The sequence below is a fragment of the Brachyistius frenatus genome, unplaced genomic scaffold (assembly GCF_029030835.1).
Source record: "Brachyistius frenatus isolate BFR_SWC_R1_liver_20210118 unplaced genomic scaffold, ASM2903083v1 Contig_213, whole genome shotgun sequence".
NCBI classification, from domain to species: domain Eukaryota; kingdom Metazoa; phylum Chordata; class Actinopteri; family Embiotocidae; genus Brachyistius; species Brachyistius frenatus.
This window is the reverse complement of record NW_027210812.1, coordinates 87,415-109,542: the sequence shown is the minus strand read 5'-3', so window position 1 is coordinate 109,542 and position 22,128 is coordinate 87,415. Positions and strand designations below refer to the sequence as shown.

At 43.0% G+C, this 22,128-nt stretch overlaps 1 protein-coding gene across 1 annotated transcript in view; it reads left to right on the top strand.

The window, feature by feature from the left end:
* The window catches only part of antxr1c (ANTXR cell adhesion molecule 1c), a 39,532-nt gene extending 17,645 nt beyond the window's left edge, over positions 1-21,887 (top strand). Inside the window, exons 9-18 of the mRNA XM_069719365.1 lie at positions 729-789; positions 2,209-2,307; positions 2,619-2,688; positions 6,296-6,374; positions 9,324-9,419; positions 9,530-9,568; positions 9,911-10,009; positions 10,119-10,286; positions 11,754-11,834; positions 18,925-21,887. Of these exons, the coding sequence (XP_069575466.1) occupies positions 729-789; positions 2,209-2,307; positions 2,619-2,688; positions 6,296-6,374; positions 9,324-9,419; positions 9,530-9,568; positions 9,911-10,009; positions 10,119-10,286; positions 11,754-11,834; positions 18,925-19,188 (1,056 nt within the window). The 3' untranslated portion in view covers positions 19,189-21,887. The remainder of the gene's footprint in view (positions 1-728; positions 790-2,208; positions 2,308-2,618; positions 2,689-6,295; positions 6,375-9,323; positions 9,420-9,529; positions 9,569-9,910; positions 10,010-10,118; positions 10,287-11,753; positions 11,835-18,924) is intronic.
* The last annotated feature ends 241 nt before the right edge of the window (positions 21,888-22,128 follow it).

Sequence of the window (22,128 nt, the reverse complement as noted above, 5' to 3'; positions counted from 1 at the left end):
AGTTGAAAAAGCTCTGTTAAAGTTTGCTTTTCTGTCATAAAACCCTCCAGATGACAGTTTGCTGAAACCATCTCCTTCGTTAATGTCACTAAACCTGTCAAGCTTTCTGTTCATACGGTGGATTTATCATTCAAAATTATTCCTAATTTTGTTTGAACAGTAGATTCTTGGTTTCTGAAAGCAGTAAACGAAACCAGGCTTTTTTTTTATTTTTTTATTTCTAACCAGTGACCGCAGAGTTTTTAGAGCTGAAATGACTGTCAGTGGCAGATTTGAGCAGCTCCACCTCATTAAGTTAACTTTAGCTCCAGGAGTTGGTCGAAAACTCGGTCTCTAACTGATTTATCGCACGCACACTTGTATTACAAACGGTATCATTTCTGAATAATGTATACATTTTATTACATGCATAATAGTGTTGTTCTATCTGTGGGAAAATCCAGCGTTTAACAGGCCTGCGGTGCCGAGCTATATTTGCTAAGCTAACATTTGAGAGTTGGGTGAAGAGGTTTAGCTGACGGTGATTGGTGTGAATAGCTGATGAGATTTTAAGAGACGCACTGATTCAGTATTATCAAGAATTATATTAGATTACTCCACTTCCCGAGAGCCCCAGAACATTTTTATGGAGCTCTTATCTCTTTTTATAACCGTGAAATATTTAAAGCCTTTCTGTTACGAGCAGGCCAGTATCAACAGAAGTGTAAAACAATCCCTTTCTTCTCCAGATCATCAAGAAGTCCTGCATTGAAATTTTGGCGGCCGAGCCCTCCAGTGTGTGTGCGGGAGGTGAGGAGTTAGAAACACACACACTCTCAATGACACACACAAATTAAACAGGGTCCCTCCTGAGTCATCGACACAGGAGCCAGCATTGAACTGTGTTGATTTTATTAGCGGGAGCCTTCCTCCGCTGCTCTGAATTATGTCTTAAAAGGAAAACAACCATATATGGGCGTCCAGTTTCCTTTAGGGAAATCTACTGGGATGTGGTTCCGTGGCGGGAATGACATCACTCATGAAAGGGATTGACCGTGAGAGAGTGTCAGCGGTGCGACTGGCTGCAGCTGAATCGTCAAGGAGACGGCATCCTTTAGTGTCCTGCCAAGAGAAAGATTATGACAATTAGAGCAATAATAAATGGACATTAAAAGCCACAAATGAACAGATAAAAGCAGGGCTTGATTAAAAGTTTTTGGAAAAAGCAGAAGGACTTTTTTTCACATCTCTTTTACTTTACTTTCATCCCACGAGGGAAATTATTTCATTTCACACTGAATAGTATTCACTGGCCTGCTGTTATTCACTGCTCTGTTCAGCTCGGTCCTGCAGGCTCGGTCTCATCAGACACGTTTATAGCGTCCACCAGTAATAAGCAGCATTAGTTTTATTTGATTCTTTTTTCTTTTTTTTTTTATTGCACTTTAGTCCCATTTTCTGCAAATGATGTTTTCACACTGTATTGTGGTTCATTAGGAGACTAAGTGCAGTTTTATCTTGGTGAAGCAGTTCTTTGTTCTCACATGGACAAATAAACTGAAGTAGACAAGACGGCGTAAGATCTCCATAGCAACAAGTCTCTGAACGTCTCTTATAACTGCCACCTTATCAGTTTTTTTTTTGTATTTAAATATAATTTCTGGCTTCTTAAAACATGAATAAGGATCATGATAGTGAGTTACTTGGCCTGTGGTTGCTAACAACAGAATACCCAGTGGACTTTTGCAAATTTATGACATGAACTTTTGTACATTTTTTCCATCCTTTTCCAGAGCACTTCTGTCATTTAGAGGAGACAGCATCTCCCCAGAGGAACACCGACGATAACACTGGTCTTCTTGGCTACAGGGATATTATACTGACTCTTTGTTGATGTTGCTAGAGTAACTTTTACGACGACTGTTTCTCAAATACATTGTTGAGGTGATCCTCTGGTTCTCCTCTCGCCACTGGCGACATCGTCGGCTGCTGCAACTTTTCCCTTCAAAGCTCTGAAACGGTCTCACTACGAGTCTTCGGTCTGAACTTGGCTGTGGATCGAGTCATTAGAGCCAATTTAACCACGCTAGGTGTGAAATGTAACCGTTACATCTTAAACAGGAAAATGAGCTTCATGTAGAACACAGTAATAGAGTATCAGATGTGGTTTTGTTTGGCAAAGGATGCGTGTCGAAAATGTTAAAATGTCAACGTGTGTCGTACAACCAGAGTCTTTTCAAGTGGTGGTGAGAGGGAACGGCTTCTTCCACGCGAGAAACATCGACCAGGTGCTCTGCAGCTTCAAAATCAACGACACCATCACAATCAGTGAGTAGACAAACACCGAGGTTTCCTTTTAACGTTAAACAAACTGGTCTGTAGTGGTGGATCCTGACAGGAAGCAAATGGTCAAATTTAAAGGTACAAAACCAACATATAAACCCTGGAATATCAGTATTATACTGGTCTACCAAAGCTCATGCTGATCAGACTTTCACCTGCCAATATGGTGTCTGTAGTTTACAGTAATACATGCCTAAATAGTTTAATATAGTTATATATATATATAATATAGTTTAAGTTGATGACTGCACTCTGAAGGAACGTACATTCATCCAAGTGTTGTATTTCACTTCCAGATGAAAAGCCGGCCGGTGTAGAAAACACCTTCTTACTTTGTCCAGCTCCTGTTATCGATGAAGTCGGGAAGTAAGTGCCTCTTCTTTTTTGGATTGACTTCATGTCATTTGTTCTCACAGATCCTCTTTCAACTCCCTCTCCATGGAAAAGGCTTCTATTTCACGATAAGCGGCATCCGCGCGCATCGAAGATCACATTCTTCGCCTGAAACACAAAGCAACACATGAATGCATCTACGTGTGTGTGTGTGTGTGTGTGTGTGTGTGTGTGTGTGTGTGTGTGTGTGTGTGTGTGTGTGTGTGTGTGTGTGTGTGTGTGTGTGTGTGTGTGTGTGTGTGTGTGTGTGTGTGTGTGTGTGTGTACGATAAGAAGCCTGCCATACATTAGTCATCTTTACGATCCCTATCCGAGGCCGCATTCCTCTCTTCTAGATCCCAGTATAGCTTAGAGAAATATAAGAGGATCTTTGGTGCCAGCCCACACACAGCGGTAAAGCCTTCGTGGATTTGACCCGCTTCTGTCGTGAATTAGAAAAGAGCAGCGAAAACAACCAAAGACAATTCTTTATTGACTCACAGAGAAACCAGGAAGTCGAGACTACAACTCCCAGATCTAATGCACCTCACTTATAAATTCTGGTGACAAAAATCAGGATCACGTGTATTAATGTTTGTATTTTGAATAGAGATTCGGTTCTGTCAGTGTTCAGAAGGGCAACGACGGGTTGTGAAAACTAAGACAACTGAGGTTAGTCTCTTCAAAACTCTCACCACACGACGGTCACACTAATTTTCGGTGTAACCCTCGCAGCCCCTCGTCAGCCCGCCGTATTCTCCTTTTGGAGCCCGACCGTGCGCCAACGTCAACAATCCACAAACCTCCCTGACCGAACTCTTTGTGGGAAGGAAAGTACACGCAGCCGCAGAATACAAGGTTGGGTGAATGGTGGCAAAGACTTTAAACACACAGGGACACAAAGAGGAGAGGAGGAGGCCTGTCAGCCGGTGTTAGTCTCTCTTCGTGTGCCTTCTTGACCTTTTAGGAGTGTTTCTATAATTTGGATACAAATTCCTCCGTTTCGTTCTGCCATAGCAGTTATAAATCACATTAGCAGTTGGTGTTTGCGCTGGCAAGAGAGAGACTTTGATTTTAACTGCAGATGGGAAAGATTTTAAACAACCTGGACTGATGTCTCCGACTCTGAAGCTTTAATCGATACTTTGGCAGAAGGATTGTAAAACTATGGGTACACTCTGTGCCCCGGCTGCCTTTAAACCTCCCACGGATTCTCTTCTGGCTTTGTATATTTTTCTGCACTCACCTCAGCACTCCTGAACTTTCCGTCCTTTTATGCCTGAACACTTAACCTCTCCCGACTCTCCAGTTATCTCCTCTCTCCACCTCTGTCTTTACTTGTCGTGCCACGGCGGCTCCTCCCGGCCAGCCTGTTCCTCTTTCTCTCCCTATCTGTCTTTTATTTTATCTCTGATACACACGAACTCCTTATTTCATCCCCCTGTCAGTCTTTTCCTCTCTGTTAAGCTGTCTGCTTGTCCAGTTCTTTGGCTGATCAAAGCCGTTTAGCAGTTCGCCTGCTCTTTCAAGTGTGTGGGCCATGTGTGTTTATCTGCAGCCTGATTCTCGGCAGGGTGGAAAAACCTCCGGGAGAAAAAACCCTGAAAACCAGACTAATGAAGAAAGATTTAGAGTCATAATATTATGAAAGTGATTTACTTTTGGTAACAAATTGGACAATTTTGTCATTACTTTATTTGAAAACCAACATTGTCACACTGCATAATGCTCTATTTTGTGGTCATCTACCATTGTTTTAATGTGTGTGTGTGTGTGTGTGTGTGTGTGTGTGTGTGTGTGTGTGTGTGTGTGTGTGTGTGTGCGTGTGCGTGTGCGTGTGCTTGTCTGGACTGTCTGCCCTGTCTGTTTCTTTGCTGAACAGCTGTTTGCGGCTGTGCTCTACATTTCTTCCCCACCATGTTTCTTCTTCACATCCTCCAACTCACAGCAGTTTAATCTGTCTCTTCCTTCTCCTCTTCAATTTTGTCGTCCTCTTAAAATCTTTCTCTGTTCTTCCTCGTCTTTTATTCATCACTAAAATTCAGATTATTCAAGGTAATTGACTTTTTACAGCCAAACTAGATTTGTGAGGAATAAATTCAGCACAGTGTTGAAATTAAAATCTTAATTTATACCTACTGTATGGACCTTTAATATCATGCTTTAAATCTATGAAACCCTAACCTCAAACCTGGAGGGGCTTGTTCAACTTCTGCACATGCAGCATACTGTGCTGGATGTGTCTGGTCAAATCTTTTACCTTTGATTACAAAAAAAAATCACATCAAAAACATATTCTGTGACTATCTTGAGTTTGAAATGTCTTTATGCTCAGATGTCTGTTTTCAGCATAGCATGCATGCTATGACTTCTCCCACTAACCCGGCTACTCTCTCTCTCCACCCTCTTTCTCTAAAGCCAGACAGGTCTGGGATTCAGACTACAGACAGGTTTATCGGTCAAACGGCCTGTTTTCCAGCTGCCAGACCTCATTCACATCCAAGCGTGCCTTTCATCCACCTTTTTAAGAAGTCAGCCACAACAGGCTCCGAGGAGGTCACTGACGGTCACTTGAAATTCTCAGAATTGTTTTTCACGACTCCGAGGGGGAGGAGGAGTCAGACCATCTTCCAAAAACCTGAGAAAGATTTGAGCTCCTGGTAGGAGTTTTGACACAGATGAGGTTTGAACTGGAAAACAGACGAACGCTTGTTTTCACCAGTTTGTTGTTAAAGGGAGAAACTCCGTTTAAGTGTATTTTACACCCCATAAACAAAATTATTTTGCAGCTCCGAGCTGCGATCGGGGACCGAGTTTAATGAGGACAAGGGACAGATATTGTTGACATTCCTTACAGTGCAATTAGTATGATGTCATTTCTTGGAAAAATACACAACCTGCCCAAAAACATTAAAAAAAAAAAAAAACACACTCTGAGCTGGCAGCTGTTTTTTTTTTCCATTTTCATTCGCTCAAAATTCATCTGTCCCACACCGGCCTTCATGCCTGCAATGTTAGGTCACACAATCACACCTTCAAATTGATTTTTTTTTTCTTTCAGTTTTTTTACCACAATGGAAAACCTTTGTATTTGCTTCATTAATGTTCCGACTGGTCAATTACAAGTGAAATGGGGCTTGTAAACAAAAGTCACACAATTCGCCAAGTGCCTCATTTGTTGTATTTTTACAGTTTCTCCTGCCAGGTTGGGGATTCTTGCAGCTCCACGAGAACCACAAGTAGTCGAATTCCAGTGTCTGTAGCCAAAGAAGAAATTGCTGACTGTCAGCATCAGTACAGACGTCACTTTCATAGCTTGAAAATCTGTCTCCGTGGACTCTCTTGTGCTTTGTGGTTGCTTCCTGTTGGTTCAAATTACATTCCCACTTCTAATGAACCACCTCTCAGTTCGCCGACAGTTTCAATGACGTTATTTGGTGTGAGCCTAAGTTCAAATGACATCATTCGGGTCAAACAAACTGAGCACAAGGAGGAAATGCTTCAGACCTAAATAAACTGATCCAAATTTGCTGTAATTGTATACCCAAACACAGAGATACTCATTTCTCCTGTCCTGTGTGTGTTTGTCGTTTTGTTTCAGGGTGATTTATCTTCAAGTGAGCATGAATGACGGTCTGTCCTTCATCAGCAGCAATGTCCACATCACCACCACAGAGTGTGTAAGTGACAAACTTCATGCATAACCCCTCAATCTGCACTAGTACTACTAAAAAGGTTTAAGTGTGTGGTACAGAAGATTTATATCAGTGCATCTTAAAACAAAACTATGATTTTTTTTTTCTTTTCAATGTTTCTCTTAAAGATGCAACAAAGAGCAGCACTAAAGCAAGAAATACAGTTCAATAAGGAGAGATCATTAGGAGTGGAAAATAATGTCATGAACTAAAGACAGTTTGACCAATAAATTTAGACTCTGGTGATGAGAGCCTGCTTCTTAGAGAGATGTCCCGAATGTAGGAGATAGGCTCCACACTGGAGGTGGTGAAATGAAGAATGCACATTACAAAATGTTTAATTGATTAAGCACCAAATCATAACATAAGACATCTCAGGGCACTCAAGTCAGGAACCCAGCAATTTAAAAATTCCCACGATCAACAGAGGGAAGGAAAAACTGCCTTTTAACAGGAATAAAACCTCCAACAACAGGAAGGAAAAACTCCCTTTTAACAGGAAGAAAACCTCCAACAACAGGAAGGAAAAACTCCCTTTTAACAGGAAGAAAACCTCCAACAGCAGGAAGGAAAAACTGCCTTTTAACAGGAAGAAAACCTCCTACAACAGGAAGGAAAAACTCCCTTTTAACAGGAAGAAACCTCAGACGGAAGCAGCCTCGGAGGTAGGCGGTCATCTTCCTGGATGATCAGAGATGACTCATGGAAACTTCAGCTGAGGCTCCCAGGAAAAGATGGATGAGGTGGTGATGGGGAGGAGGAGGGTGTGTAGGGCAGAATGACAAAATGATGATGATATTTAAAGAACAGGGATGAGAAACTGATTGGCTCAAAATCACAGGCAGAAAGATCATTAGGCAAGTATGGTGACGACGAGATTATAATTGAGTGATTTTACAGCATGGTGGAAGTGACAAAGCAGGAATGAGGATGAAACGTGAAGGAACATAAGCTTTATTAAAAACAGTAAAAAGGAAAGGTGGAACTTATTTTTTGAGTCAGCGTCTTTCTGTCAATTCAATATTTTTTTAGCGATCAGAATCAGGTCTCTCCTTTTGAGATATAGTATGATCTGTAACATATTAAACATTTCTTTTTGTAATGTAGGTTATACGGTTTCCACTCTTCCCCCTTCTTCTTCTGTCCTCTCCAACCTCCTCTCTTTTCTTAGAAGTGTTGCTTTGTTCTCTGCAGCGGGTTCCCTCTCCCCTTCGCCTCTTTTATCCTCCCTTTTCTCAATTTAGTTATTTTCCCCTTTTTTTGGGGAGCCAAACCACAGGGGTTGGTAGCAGCGATCGACCCCCCAAAAAAAACCCACCCTCTGAACCCCCGCAAGGTAAAGAGACGAGACGTTAGAGAAGGAGGTTCAAGCTCTGACTGAAGTACCCTTGTGCAAAGCATTTCTCCCTCCAGTGCTAAATGTATAACTGGGTCACTGTGAAGCAGGGCAGGGCTCCAATCCCTGAGAAACAATATTAAATAAAAGATGCAATTCAGGGTAATTTAAAGCAATTTACCCAAATAAAAGACGTATGTTGGATCATATGGCCGCAGCAGATTCCCACCGGACCAAAAACAAATGCGCCCTTTGAAGCTGTTCTCCCATCAGTCCGTGTGACATCATGTTCAGGGAGATACTGTGAATTCAGACCGCTGTGTTGTGGCTCGTGATTTACAGACGTCAATTAGACATGCCATTGCAATTAGCTGCTTCTCGCCACTAAACTAAACCATACCGGCTGATGTCGTGGACCGGGCTGGAGGAGGCACGACAAGTTCGCCAACTGGAGACGGGTTGGCCGACGAACAACATGCAAGTGTAGAGGCGATAAATCAAAGTTGAAATAGCCGGCTTACAAAATACACTGCATGGGACGACGCACACACTTTACATGTGTCAAAGTGGCAAAATCCAGATGTGGCTACGATTGGAATTTTCAGCGTTGCTTGCCAAACAATTACCTCATTAAATGTTTTAATACACCAGATGATTAATAGATCATCAACGCCAGCTGATTGGGAGATTCCTGACCAATATTAACGTGGTGCCAGTGATGTGCTTTCTGCAGCGACGCCCCACTGCTGAGTTCAGATAAATCCCCCACATCTTCACCGCACGATAGATAGTTGGATATATAGTGGAAAATCTTAACCGCATGTGAGTCTCATCTGCGGTCTGTAATGGGAACCATGTTTGTCTTACGGACGCCGGCCCGGCTTAAAGAGAGCCGTGTGAACAGACGGATTCATTCAGGGATCGCACGACTTCCATAGGCCACTGTCATCGAGGGGAAGAGGAGTATTACAGCGACAAAGAAAAACACTCGGACTGCCGGCTTCCTCTGCCGTTGTTACGACTACCGCCCGCACTACATCTGGTGCTGCCGTTACTACTGCTACGATAGTAACTGTAACCTCGACCCGTACCGGAAGGAAATTCTGAGCTTTACTTTAATTACAAATGTTTTGGCATCAAAATATAGTTAATGTACCAAAAGTAAAAGTACTATTTCCACCCAATTCAGAATAATTTGTATGATATAACTGAAATATAATTAGTGATGCAATAATGTATGCATGACTTTAATGTTGTAGGTTGGGATCATTTGAGTTTTCTCCATTTTTCTGAAGATAATCATACATAATGATTTTATTTGTTAATTAGATATGTATTAATAACCTGAATATGTAAAGTAACTCGTAACTAAAGTTATCAAATAACTACGGGGCAGAAAATAGAAACACAACTCCAACTACTCCTAATGCTGCTTGTTGTCTCAGTGCTCGGCTTCCTTCCTCGAAGGGACACGAGCAGAGGATTTCAGTCTTTCTTTAGCTGTGTAAATGTGGGTGGATGAAGTGAGTATCTGTGCAGTCGGCCTTTCCTGGTTTGGTAAAAGTGAAGTACAAGCGTTGCGTATTTCTGCTCTCCAGTTCGATGGCACCATCCTGCTGGTCACCCTGCTGGTGTTGTTCCTCCTGCTGGCTCTGCTCTTCATGTGGTGGTTCTGGCCTCTCTGCTGCACTGTGGTAAGACTCACCGACTAAATTCAGCAAGTTGTCTGAACTCGTCTTGAACTCAGAAAAATGTGTACCATTGTGATTTTGACACTCATGTAATGTCTCCGTTTTGTCCGAAGGTGATCAAAGAGCCGCCCCCCCCACCTCCTCCTGAGTCTGTGAGTCAAAACACACACAAATACACACACACACACACACACACACACACACACACACACACACACACACACCAAGTAATATCAATGCACTGATCTGACTCTGACTGATCTGAGTCTGTATGGAAGAATGGGTGTGGAAACACTTTAATGCCGGCCATCTATATATTTTAATAAACAAAAGTCATTTACACACATAAAGACTAGAAATGAATGATTTCACTTCACGCACAGACCTCAGCTCGGTCATTAAAACTTGACACTTTTCAGCGACTTGCAGCAGGTATCTTGAAAAGTGTTCCAGCCGGGGAGATGTCAGCTTTTCTGTAATTATTTGTGCTTTAGGAGTCCGATGATGAAGACGGCCTTCCCAAGAAGAAGTGGCCCACTGTGGATGCCTCATACTACGGAGGAAGAGGAATCGGAGGGATCAAGAGGATGGAGGTGACGAGATGATACGAGCTAAAAGAATATCACGAATCAAATCTACAGATTACATTAACTGCTTGTATTTTGCCGTGTGTTCCTGTGTTACCTCCCCCCCCTCCGGTAGGTGCGCTGGGGAGGGAAGGGCTCGACCGAGGAGGGGGCGAAGCTGGAGAAGCCCAAGAATGCCGTGGTGAAAATGCCGGAGCAGGAGTACGAGCCCTACGAGCCCAAACCTAAGAAATCTCACAACAAGAAGGCGCCTCAGAGCCGGAAGTGGTACACACCCATCCGGGTAAACACAGCCGCAGTTTCACACCGGACCGTCACACAACGGGGCACTGTAGTGTTGAGAATTACTAAAACTTCTGTTCCTCTTAACAGATGCTGAAAACGTTAGTGTTTAGTTTAGGAATGCATCTGAAATATCTGCTCTTCAGGGGCGCACAAATCTGCCTTGTTTACAGTTTGACCGCTCTGCATTTTTGAGTCCTTGCCCGCTAATTTCCAAATAAGTGAGGCTAGAAGACATTTTGAAAAAAAAAAAAAACCCACAGAGAGGCCCAAAACTCTTGAGCTGAAGTTAAAACATGAAAAGCACCATGAGAGGAGTACATTTTCACAAGACAGCAGGGAGGAATAAAGCCCGTCCCCAGCCATGTTTGTGTATAATTAGTTACATAAGCAAAAGATTTCCCCAACTATCAACATGCACACACAACCACAGTAATTTAAGACACACTGCAGACAGAGAGATATTATGGGATCTGCCGCCAAAGCAGCTTGTGTTTAAATCGTGCGCTACACTACAGCTCTGTGGGGACACTGGCCTATGGTACAGTAGCACCACTGTTATCGGTACACTGTGTTTCTAAATACAGGCGCTGCAGTGATTCGCAGGGAAATTTTACACTGTTCATACATAAGTCACTGTAAGGTACACAGACTGTGGGGAAAGACGAGGTACAGGGGGCCAGCTGGACTACGGTTGGTCCGTATGCAGCTCTTTATTTCTGCACCTGAAGATCTTATGATGTATAAGTTCACTTCAAATGAGGATATCATCTAACGATCCTCGAAAATGCAACATCTGGCCATTTTAATCCATTAAATCCTGCAGATTTGGGCTCATAACTTTTGTCCTGCAGCTCGGTCAAAAGTTAAATACAGTAAAACACACCCTGTACCCTGGATTTATCTTATTGTTATAGCTGGGATCATCATTTCTTTCCTGTGTGTTAGAAGTTAGCTCCTGCTCAGTTGCTAATTCTTTTTTTCTGTGTAGATGATGTTATTTGTGAAAAGGGGTGCTGTATTAATTGCTTTATACTGCGACAGGCTAAGTGTTTCTGGATAAGGGACTATTATATAACCAGAGGTCGTCATGATTAATTATGACTCCACACTATCAACCAGAGAAGAAGGGACCGATCAGTAGAATCAGCTGCTGCAGTGTTTGTCTGGTATTAAAACTTGCAGACTCTTGGGCTTGATTGAGGACAGTACACAGACCGAGTGTTCGCTGATACGGGGAAATCTGAATTAACAGGCTTTTATTAGGTTACGGATAGATGTGTGTGTGTGTGTGTGTGTGTGTGTGTGTGTGTGTGTGTGTGTGTGTGTGTGTGTGTGTGTGTGTGTGTGTGTGTGTGTGTGTGTGTGTGTGTGTGTGTGTGTGTGTGTGTGTGTGTGTGTGTGGAAGAGTTTCGGCGTGCAGATGTGGCCAACCGTTGAACCTCTCCCTCTCCTCCGTCCCGTTCAGGGTAAACTGGATGCGATCTGGGCTCTGTTTCGCCGCGGGTACGACCAAGTCTCCCTGATGAGACCCCAGCCCGGCGATCACGTAAGTTTCTCAGCAGCGTTTCACTTCATCGAACGCTCCCACACACACCCACTCGTCTCCAGTTCATCCTTCCCGCAGCGGTTTATACTTGTGGTGACCCACAGCTGCATGACTCTCCTCTCAGTTTTCCTTTCTGTTTTGTTCTGATCTTCAATCACATTTTACATTTTCATTTTTTATGTATTTTCTAGTTGACATTTTGTTTACTGATTTTTTTTTTTTTTTTTTTTAGCCAATTTGTCAATTTACTTTACTTTATTAAAAAAAAAAATTATAACATTACTGATACCTCGACCTAAATTATATTTTTTTCTGTAACAATTTCATCACCATTACATTATCATTACATCTCGTGTTCGGTACAAATCTTTAGTTTTCATGCAGTTTAGAGGGGGAGAGTGAAACCTGGGTTGTTTTCTGTAGCGACAACCGATGTCCCCTATAAATGCCTCACAGAGAAGCGCACACAATTCAGACGAGTGTGCGGCCCAAAACTGTTTTTAAAACAGTGAAATAAGGTGTTCTTACATAAGATTTGAGCTCCATAACCTGAAACTGAGTGCTGTGGCTCACTGAGATTTAACCCTGCATCAACAGAGCATAATTTATGCGTTTTAAAATGAAACCACGTTGGTGTGGATGTAGGGAAGGAATCAAAATTAGGTTACAAATAACAAGGCATTTTTTGATGCTCGATACTATCGAACCGATTTGGTTTGTTAGTTCTGCAGCTACTTTATGTCTGATGGGGAAAAATGCAACATCACACTGTTTATTTCTAGCATAACCTTGGTATGCAACTTTTCAGGTGAACAAGCGAGCCAGAGGCTCTTGATTTTAGGTTTACTGTTTATGTTTTCAAACTATTTGTTTAATGTTAAAAAAGAAAAGGCTTGGAGAATATTGAATGTGGTTGCTTTAATATCAAGTTCTTGAAATCCATCGAGGAGTGTGACAGGTCTGCTAACGTTGATCAAAGATCGTATATAAAAATGGGCGTAGCCTCTGTGTCTGTGAAGGAAGCCAATGTGGAAGTGCCTTAAGATGCAATACCGTTGAGGCCCACCAGGGGCAGGCTCAAAAAGCCTCTTGCTCTTACAGACTCCCACTGAGACAGCAAAATAATTCCATAATTAATTCGATATTAGGCCTCAGAGAGAGAGATGCTTGGGAGGGTGTCTGGTTTAATTGACATTTCCAGGGTGTAGCCAGGTTTGCGGTAAAGGTAGGCGGGCGTAGTGTTCTCAGAGTTCTCGGTCAAATCCACCGCTCACTCCTCCCCAGCTTGTCCAAATATGGTCACTTCTGGTCTCGAGGCTTCAAACCAGCAGTTCACAAACCAACGGGCGACATCGGGGTCACTGGACTCTGACGCAGTAGCATCAAGGACTGAACAAGACAATGTGGTAAGGAGTTGCTCGTCGGTGTTGGGAGTGATGCTGGATTGGTGCACTACGGTACAGTTGGTACACTAGTGAGAGTTAGAGCAAACAAACACACCGAATCCACCCTCCAAACTTTTCATACAGACAGTTTCACTTGTTCCGAAGGCCCATGTGCACCATTTCACTGCAAAGAAACCAAACTTGTACCAGAAAGTCGTTTAGACGGAGGGTTTAGCAAACCGTTCCCGACAGAAGCGTTAGCAAAATGTGTATCGGAAACATCTGAATTCTTGCTGGAGTTCCTAAGTCATGTGATAATCCACTCTGGGGTGAGAAAATTTGTCTGAGGGACAAAACCCAACATTATGTTCCAAAGTGGTGCCGTTTTAAAAGCCTTCTGCTGTTTGTGCAGCCTGAAAATACTTCAGTCATCTCTACCGATTACTCATCCCGCCCTCCCGTCCGCCATCTGTCCGCCCGTCTCCGTCACTCCTGGTGTTCCTGTTTTGGCGAACACCTCCGTTGGCTCATTCCATCCCGTTGAGCCGCTCTCGCTCTCACACCTGCTTCACATTAGACGTCATAAATCGGATAAAACGCAGAACCGCAGCTCATATCCTCGTTGCTCGACGGGAGTTTTTTTTCTGATGTGTTCGTGTGTGTAAACTGGTAAAAAAAAAAATTCTCTCATCTTCACAGATTAGCCACATGGTTTTAGTTTTAATACCCGGAGCCTTTCTGTCCAAACACCCCAGATAGGAGTTAAATGTGGAGAGAAGATGGGAGTTCACTGAGTACAGAAAACTCTCCGGGGATGTTTTAAACCCCTCGGACACATCCAGCAAAGACAGTTAAAATGTTTAAATGTGTTGTATATAATAAAAGTGCTAGTTTTAATGGGTACTCTGTAATTCAGTGGTGGATGATAAACGAGATGGATAAATTAAATTCTAAATGTGTTTAACGCTAATGAGCAAATGTGGCAGTGGCACGTTGACGCACAAAAATAAGATGGTACACAAAAATAAGATGGTACACAGATACCAAACTGATGTTAGCTTCTAGCTCAAAGCACGGTGATGCCTGAGAACAGCCCTGTTGAGCCGTGAGCACATCTAGATTTTGCAGCCGTACATCAACAAGCAGTTTTGGTCATCTTGGCCACCTTCTTCTTTCTTACCAGTATCTCTTCAGTTTTTCTTTTTCTATGCCCTCCCTCCCGCCCTTCCCTTTTCTTCTCCTCTCTACAGCCGACTCTCCTGCTGATCAGGCATCGTCCCAACCACTAGTTAAAATCCTGCCTTATTAGCAGAAAATTTCCAATGATCTTTTTTAACGGGAATTCCACATTTAAGAGTGTTTTCTTGGCACCACAAACAGGTAGAGAGACAGAATTTGCAGCCAGATAATCGTTTAGTTTTCCCTTACACAAATGAGATGAAAAAATATATATATATATATCAGTTAGCTTACGATTACATCTTTACCAAAGCAAACTGGCAGTCAGACAAAAAAAAAAAAAAAGATTTGGCATTTGATTTTCTTCAACATTTTCTCTTACGTAGAAAAGCTTTTAGCCATGATGGCTGGATGCGTGAGCCCTGCATGATGCAATGCTTATTCACTCGAGGAAAGCTTCTCTCTTTCCACTCAAAGGATGTCGCCTTAAGTCATTTGCGGTCTGTAACAAAGCTCTAGAAATATCTAACAGTCCGGCAGGCCGGCTCATTTCCAGGCAGCGTAATGTTTTATTTCACAAGGAAAAGAGTGGAAACAAGGGTGAGGCACCTCAGTCCCGACTTTAAGTGTTACCTGAAAAACGATACGGCGTTAAAATCCTGCCAGAGGTTTTCGATCCCACCCTGAACGGACCTTTGAGAGCAAACTATCACGCTGCTGGAAAGATTTTCAAATAAGAAAACTCTCCAAATGAGCTCAGTTAGGATTCTTGATGCTTTTTTTTCTTTCTGCTGATTGCAACAGCCGAATGTCGTTGAGACCAACGATGCTGTGCTGTGCACTCGTGACTTATTCAGCCTCAAAAAGTAGAAGTGTAACCTCGTGCTACTTTCACTTTTTTTTTTTTATGTTTAAAACTGTATCACGTTTTAAAATTGTTTTAGTTGTATCTCTGTAATATGTGTTAATATAACACTGATTCAGCCGATATCCCAAAAACACACAGGTTACGAGGAATAATGTTCTTCCACACATGAAATGATGCATTTTGCTGCGCGCTTTATTGATAACATTTTGTCTGAAGATGCAGAAATGTGAGATATGAGTTCGTTTGAAGAACTAATCATGAATCCGATCAACTTGAACCGAACGTGGTGTAAACCTTCTGCAGTGTTTGGCCGGACCGTGTGTGAAACGCGAGACGGCTTTTATCTTGAAACGGATGCAGGAAGTCTGGGCTTTCAGCTGACCGCCGGTGTAACTTCATCTCCCAGTCAGCCCGTCACTCATCTGGCGACAGATGCCGCGTTCGAATATGTGTTTTATAACGATCCAACGGCTTCGTCTTCTCCCTCCGTCATTCTGCCTTTTTAGGTTTCCTCTTTTGCGTTACTCGCCCGCTGGCTCGCTAAAGCGTCAGCCGGCGAAGTCGCCCGTGTTGCCGTTGCCGAGCGGCGGTGTGTTCACGACTTAACCGCAACCATACGGCGCACGTGACTCCGCATGTCGTAACCGTGAGCGCACGAGTTTCCATTTGAAGGCAGCCTGACATCCTGCTGTTGTGGTCCAGCCAAAAAGAAAAAGGCGTGACTTTGACTTTTAACAGCAGTAACTTGTGACTTTACTCACTGGTTTCAGTCGTAGTTGTGCCCTGACACACACACACACACACACACACGCACACACACACACACACACACACGCGCACACACACACACGCGCACACATTTCTTTCCTCTCTGCCAGCTACGAACCCACTAACCTCTCGGCTTGTTTGCTCAGCATATTCTCTGCACTGCACGGTACTCCGGTGCAGAGCGGACAGACGGTACGTGTGTTGATGTGAAGTTAAGATCCCGGCTATCTACATTTGAGAAAGGAGTTAGAGACATTTTGAGATCGCGTGTCACCAAACCGCATCCTTCACACTGACGTCAGAGGGTACAGTATAAACTCACATCAACGCGAGCCTCTCCGGGGAGGCAGTTAACAGGCTTAAGGACATGAGGTAATACCGATGGCAGACGACTGCCAGGCCTGTCTCCACCAACTGCCCGACCATGTCTCACACACACACACGCACACACACACACGCACACACACGCACACGCACACACACACACACACGTTTAGCCCAGGCCGAGACAGTTTTATGACCTCTGTAAGACTGCAGACGGTGGAGGAGGTCAGTGAGACAGAACAAGCGAACGAGGCTTTCTTTAATCCAAGAAAATGTTCAGAGAGCCGCGGCTGGATGCCAACAGAGCGCCGTACACGACGCGGGGCGGGGATGAAGAAATAAACACGATTCAGTTCACGCTTCTTTATTTAAATTCGTCTTTAACCTGATTTAAAGGTCTAACGCACGCTGAAAGACACTTTACAACTCGTTTTGACGAGCTCAACGAGTTACCGTCGTACATACTTCAAGCAAAGGTCTGCCGCTTTGGGAATTGAAGCACTTTGCTTTCTCGCTGGGAGTTAAAAAGTAGATCGACACCCTCCTTCATGTTTATTACATATGAAGTCATTGCCAGCAGCACAAAGACTCTAAACAGCGGTAGCTCGCCTCACTACACCTCTGCAGCCGTCATATCTCACATGTTTAATGCATTTAGCCAAGATGATCTGTTTTTTTTTTGTATGAATTAAACTATATAGTTAACCGGTTAACCAGCTGTTTTCTTGTTATACTAAACCAGGTTAGCCAGCTACCACCCACAGCCACGTAGTTAGTTTAGACGTGAAAGTCTTCTCTCCAACCTCTCAGCAAAAAAAGGCAAATAAGCAGATTTGCCCAAATGTTTTTGAAGTTATGCACTCGATGAGACATTTGAACACGATAACGACTGAAACATCTGCAGTTTTAGATTCATTTCACACCTTTTTAACAAGCTGAGAACCTGTTATGTGGAACTAAAGAGTTCACTAGCTTCTCCATAAATGCGTGTTGGCACGGCGCCAACGTCCAGCACGATACTTGGAGAATATATATTTAGCCAAAAGAATTTCCTCCAGGCAAGAAAACCGTTTTCAAGAATTTGAGTTGATCCTCAGTTTGTGGACCGACGTGTAGGAATGCCAGACGGGATCGGTGGCGACAGACCAGAAACTGGTGGTTCTTCTGACTGTTTTTATTGATTCTCTGCCAAATGATTTTTCTGCCTCCGTGTGACTGCGTGTTTTGTTGCGCAGGGAGACTTTGCTGCGTCTGTATCGCGTATTCACGTCAACGTCCTGTATTTTTTTTTTTGCCATCATTGCGTTGGTAACTTTAAACTGACCCGACGAGAGGCGAGTTGCAGTTCGGTGTCGGAGAGGAGTCTGCGGTAGATGCAGAGATGTTTGGTGAAGTGAAAGAGGACCGCGGTGGTTGTCTGGAGAAGAGGGCAAAAGTTTACAGAAGGAATCTGTCCCAGTTTAATTCGGTTTATTATCTTCTTCTGTCTGACTCGTACTCGCTGTAAATGAATTCTGTCAGGCTTTACCTGCGTGAATGTGACGCCGCATGAATAATATACATCCAAATCCAAACACTTTGTGCTCAAGCTCTTTTTAAGATGTCTTCATTCCGCACAGCTTCGTAAGTGACATCATTTTCCACCACGTAAAACCAAAGTCCTCATTGATACTGCTTATTTGCAGATTAACATTACTTCACTCCACTCTGGCTGCCAACCACACACAACTATGGAGCGGGTAGAGTTTCTATGGTAACAGCGACCTCTGAACTAGCTGCAGCTGGCGGGTTGGTGTAAAAGTTAACGAGTAACTCAGGAGCGAAATGGGATTTGAGCCGGAATAAATGAATTTGTTTTACAGTCTGATAAGTCAGCCTGACGCTGTTAAAGTGTTCGACCTCAGCTGCTTCCTTTAACCACCTCCCGCGCACACAAAGCGCACAGCTGAAGAGAGCTGCAGGACTACGACCACTTATGTTACTGAAAGTTCAATTAAAAATGCAACAAATGCCCACAAACGAATTTATTAATAGACAATTTACGACAGTGAAGAGGAAACTCTTAGAAGCTGTGCTGCTGATACAACCCTTGAACCCTGTTTGCAGATTTGAATGCTAACATTTGGTAATCAGCAGTAAAACTATAGACTGCGTATAAAAGTGGACGTAGATTCCACATTATAACAAGTGAGGCCAATGCTGAAGTGTCATAAACTGCAATACCGCTGAGAGACACGGCGTGTCTGTTTGATTGACAGACCTAAGGTGCAGTCAGGTTTCCACTGTAGGTTGCCGGGTGTAGCGTCCTTGGTTTCCCAATCAGATCAAGAGAGACTTGTTGCTCCTCCCAAGCTCGTCCAAATCTGATCACTTCTGGCTCCAAAATAGGGAAACTCGAGGCTTCAGAACAGAAATTCACAAACTTGACTAAAACAAAATACAGCTGAGGCTGATGGGAAAGTCGTTTGTTGAGCTAATATATTCATAAACCTGATCAATGAGCTGAAAAAGAACATCAAGGAAACTGCAAACGTTTTCGTGTTAAATGTCTGTTTGTTTCTTTCAGGGTCGATGCATCAACTTCACCAGAGTGAAAGACGAGGCGGCAGCAGCCAAGGCTGCACCTCGCGCCCCGATCCACACGCCGTCGCCACCACCCCCGGACTACCGCCCCGTGTCTGGCTCCCCCTCCTCGTCTCCCACCCCCGCTAGCCCTCCTGCCAGGTCACCCCCCTCAGGCCAGGTGCCCCCCGGACCGCCCCCGTCCCGCATGCCCCCGGGGCTTCCCTGTCCACCGCCATCACGTCCTCCGCCCAGCCTTCGGCCCTGAATCACACAGACAAGCCCCCTCCCACCCTCCCAACGCACCCGCTTTGATATCACATTGATATTACCGCCCTGGCGACCAGTTCTTGGTCCTCGCTGCCAAAGATACTCCTGCTACAAGCCAAAGATCAGCAGTATGTTGAATCCCAAGTCGTTCTATGGTCCTCTTCTTGAAGGGGAAAGAGTGTCGAGTAAAACTGTAAGCAGGCCGTAACGTCTGGAGGAAGAATTGTAATTGTTGACGTGCCAAAGCAAAAAGTGAACCCCTCTAAAATCACGTAATGTAATTTTCTCCAGATTCTGAGTGCTAAAAATGATCCTGACTTGCAGTTTGACTTATGATATTCTGTCTCGTACAGATCGAACGGGGTGAATCGGGGAAATGTTTGACTCAGTGTCCGTGTTCGTGAGATCAGGGAGGATTGTTGCTGGACAGCAAAGCATGTAGGAACAGGAAGTCCACAGAAGACTCGTTTCTTTGGTGTCTTTATCAAGTATTGACTTTTCAGATGAAAAGTAAGTTTGTATTTGAAAATCTGAGTAACTGTGTTAAACATTAAGCGGAAGGGATTGGCTTATGGTGTGGGCGAATCAAAGGTTTTCTGAACCGCAATTTGAATTGGTTGTTAATGGTGTTGATTTACAAATAAAACAGCTCTGTCTGGCTAGAAATTCGTTTTTTATTAAAAAAAAAAAAAAAAAGATCTTTCACCGTTTTGTGACGTTTTGTGACGTTTCTTTTATCGCGCGAAACCAACAACTCCCAAAACCGTTAAAACGGAGATGAAACAGTTACGTGATTAGTGGTCCAGTTTGTGTATCGTTCAGTGACAGGGAAGTGTACAGATGTTTTATGGAAGGTATGTTTTTACAGTGTATGTTTGAGATGTGTTTTAAATGCTATGTTGGTTGATATCTTTGAGGCTTTGGATTTTGTCCTTAACCACCTTTTCATGTAGTTGAATTTAGATTACAGCAATATATCTTTTTTTGTTTTTTTTGTTTTTTTTGGGGGGGGGGTATCTGCGCACATAGACTGCTGGGCAACTACAGTATCTTTTTTGTTTTGTTTGGACATTGAAATCGAGCATCCAGAAATCAGGTCTCTCCTCACCTTGTTTTGTTTTTTTTTTTTTTTTTTCCACACGGTCCTGATACTGTACTTTGATACCATTCTGTGTATGTTATGTCTTCAGTTATATCATCACCGGTCACATTGCAACTGCAGGGCAGTTCAAAGAGCATCTAATTTATTTTACTCCCCGACAGAAGTAGAGGAGAGTACTTGAATATCGACAAGGTGTCCAACCACCAAGACGGACGCTGTGTGCAGAATTTAGCAACACAACAGCTAACCATTAAAAAGTCATAGAAGGCTTACCAGCGTTTCTCAGCGCCTCAGCTACACTCAAAAACATCACGTCCAAACTCAAAGGGATTCAGTTACCCTGTATGTTGTGTGTATTAGATTTAAAACTAGCGCCTAATAGCTGGTGAGAAATTGAGCATGTTTGCAGTGGCTACGTGCTAAATTAAGGAAACTACGGGACATCGCCCGCCAAAATATTGAACCAGAAACAGCAACAAACCATGGGATTTTGTGTTCAGGGTGTAGAAAAGAGGTTGAAACTGCTGGTACTCCTTTTATATCCAGTGCCTTCTGGAATTTTCTTCTTCTTTGTTTCTTTTTTTTTTATTTTTTATTTTTTTTATAATTTCCTTTTAATGTACGTCATTCAGTTATGTCCTGTACCGTTGCGTTACAACATGCCTTCGCCACTGAAAAACTCCAGTGAGCTTGCTATAGTTGAAACAACTTTTAATGTGAAGGAGCTGCATGTTGAAATCATCTAATTCATTGTGATGCTTTGGTAAAATCTCCATAAACAAAATGAGACACTGGCAAGATAGCCACACATTCAGCGAGACATTTTTAGCATGAAATTTGCCGACATTTCCCACAATCCCTGCAGCTTCTGATCAAAAGGTGGTGTCGCCCGCCATTGCCTGTATATAAAACGGGACGTGGCGGCCAGGTCTGAAAAATGAGGCCTTAAACTGCAATACCGCAGAGCGCCACCGGGGGGCCGGCTCCAAAAAGCCTCTGGCTCAATTGAGTGTCACTTAAATTCTCTCATGAAATACAAAGTCAGTTTTTCGTGTTGATTGTGTTTTGTTTATGGTCGTTCTGCTACTATATTAGCATCACCTACTAAAGTTCAAACATGTTGCAACCTTTCTAAAAAAAAAAAAAAAAAAAGATTTAAATTGGGGTTACATGCAGTACTTGTTTCTTTCCTTTTGCATTTGATTTTGCCTTTAAAAAAAAAAAAAAAAAAACGTCAACTGTTTACAGACTCCTGAACGTGGAAGCACAATTAATATTGTGTATTATTGACAACTGGTGCAACATCAAACCGCAGCTTCTTTTTTTTTTTTTTTTTTTTTACATCCTGCTAACTGGGTTCAACTTTACATGAATCGAATTCAACTGTTGTTATGCGACACAGATGCAAGTCTTCAGTGTGGATTCACAGTTTGTGATCCGGATGAGATACTTTATGTTAATCCGTGTTTTTTTTTTACGTGTATAAACAGCAGTACTGAAGCAAATATGAAAGACGTATATGATTTTCTATTGTTCATTGACATGACTTTTGAAACCGTATCAATAAAGGTTGACTCCTAAGCTTCTAGTAGAAAGTTTCTATGTGTGATTTTTACTTGGACCGGTGCTTAATTTAGGATTCAGAATAAATCAGTCTGGTTTCTTTTCGACGGTGCCGACCCGCGCACACATTATGACGACCCTCATTACACAATGTCCCGGCTGTTGATTCCAGCTCGGTCTTATTTAACCGGCGTGACCTGATATACTTGTAACCGGAGTTTGCATGTTCTCCCTCAGTCCGGAGATGTATGCTCCGTTAATTAATGATTATAA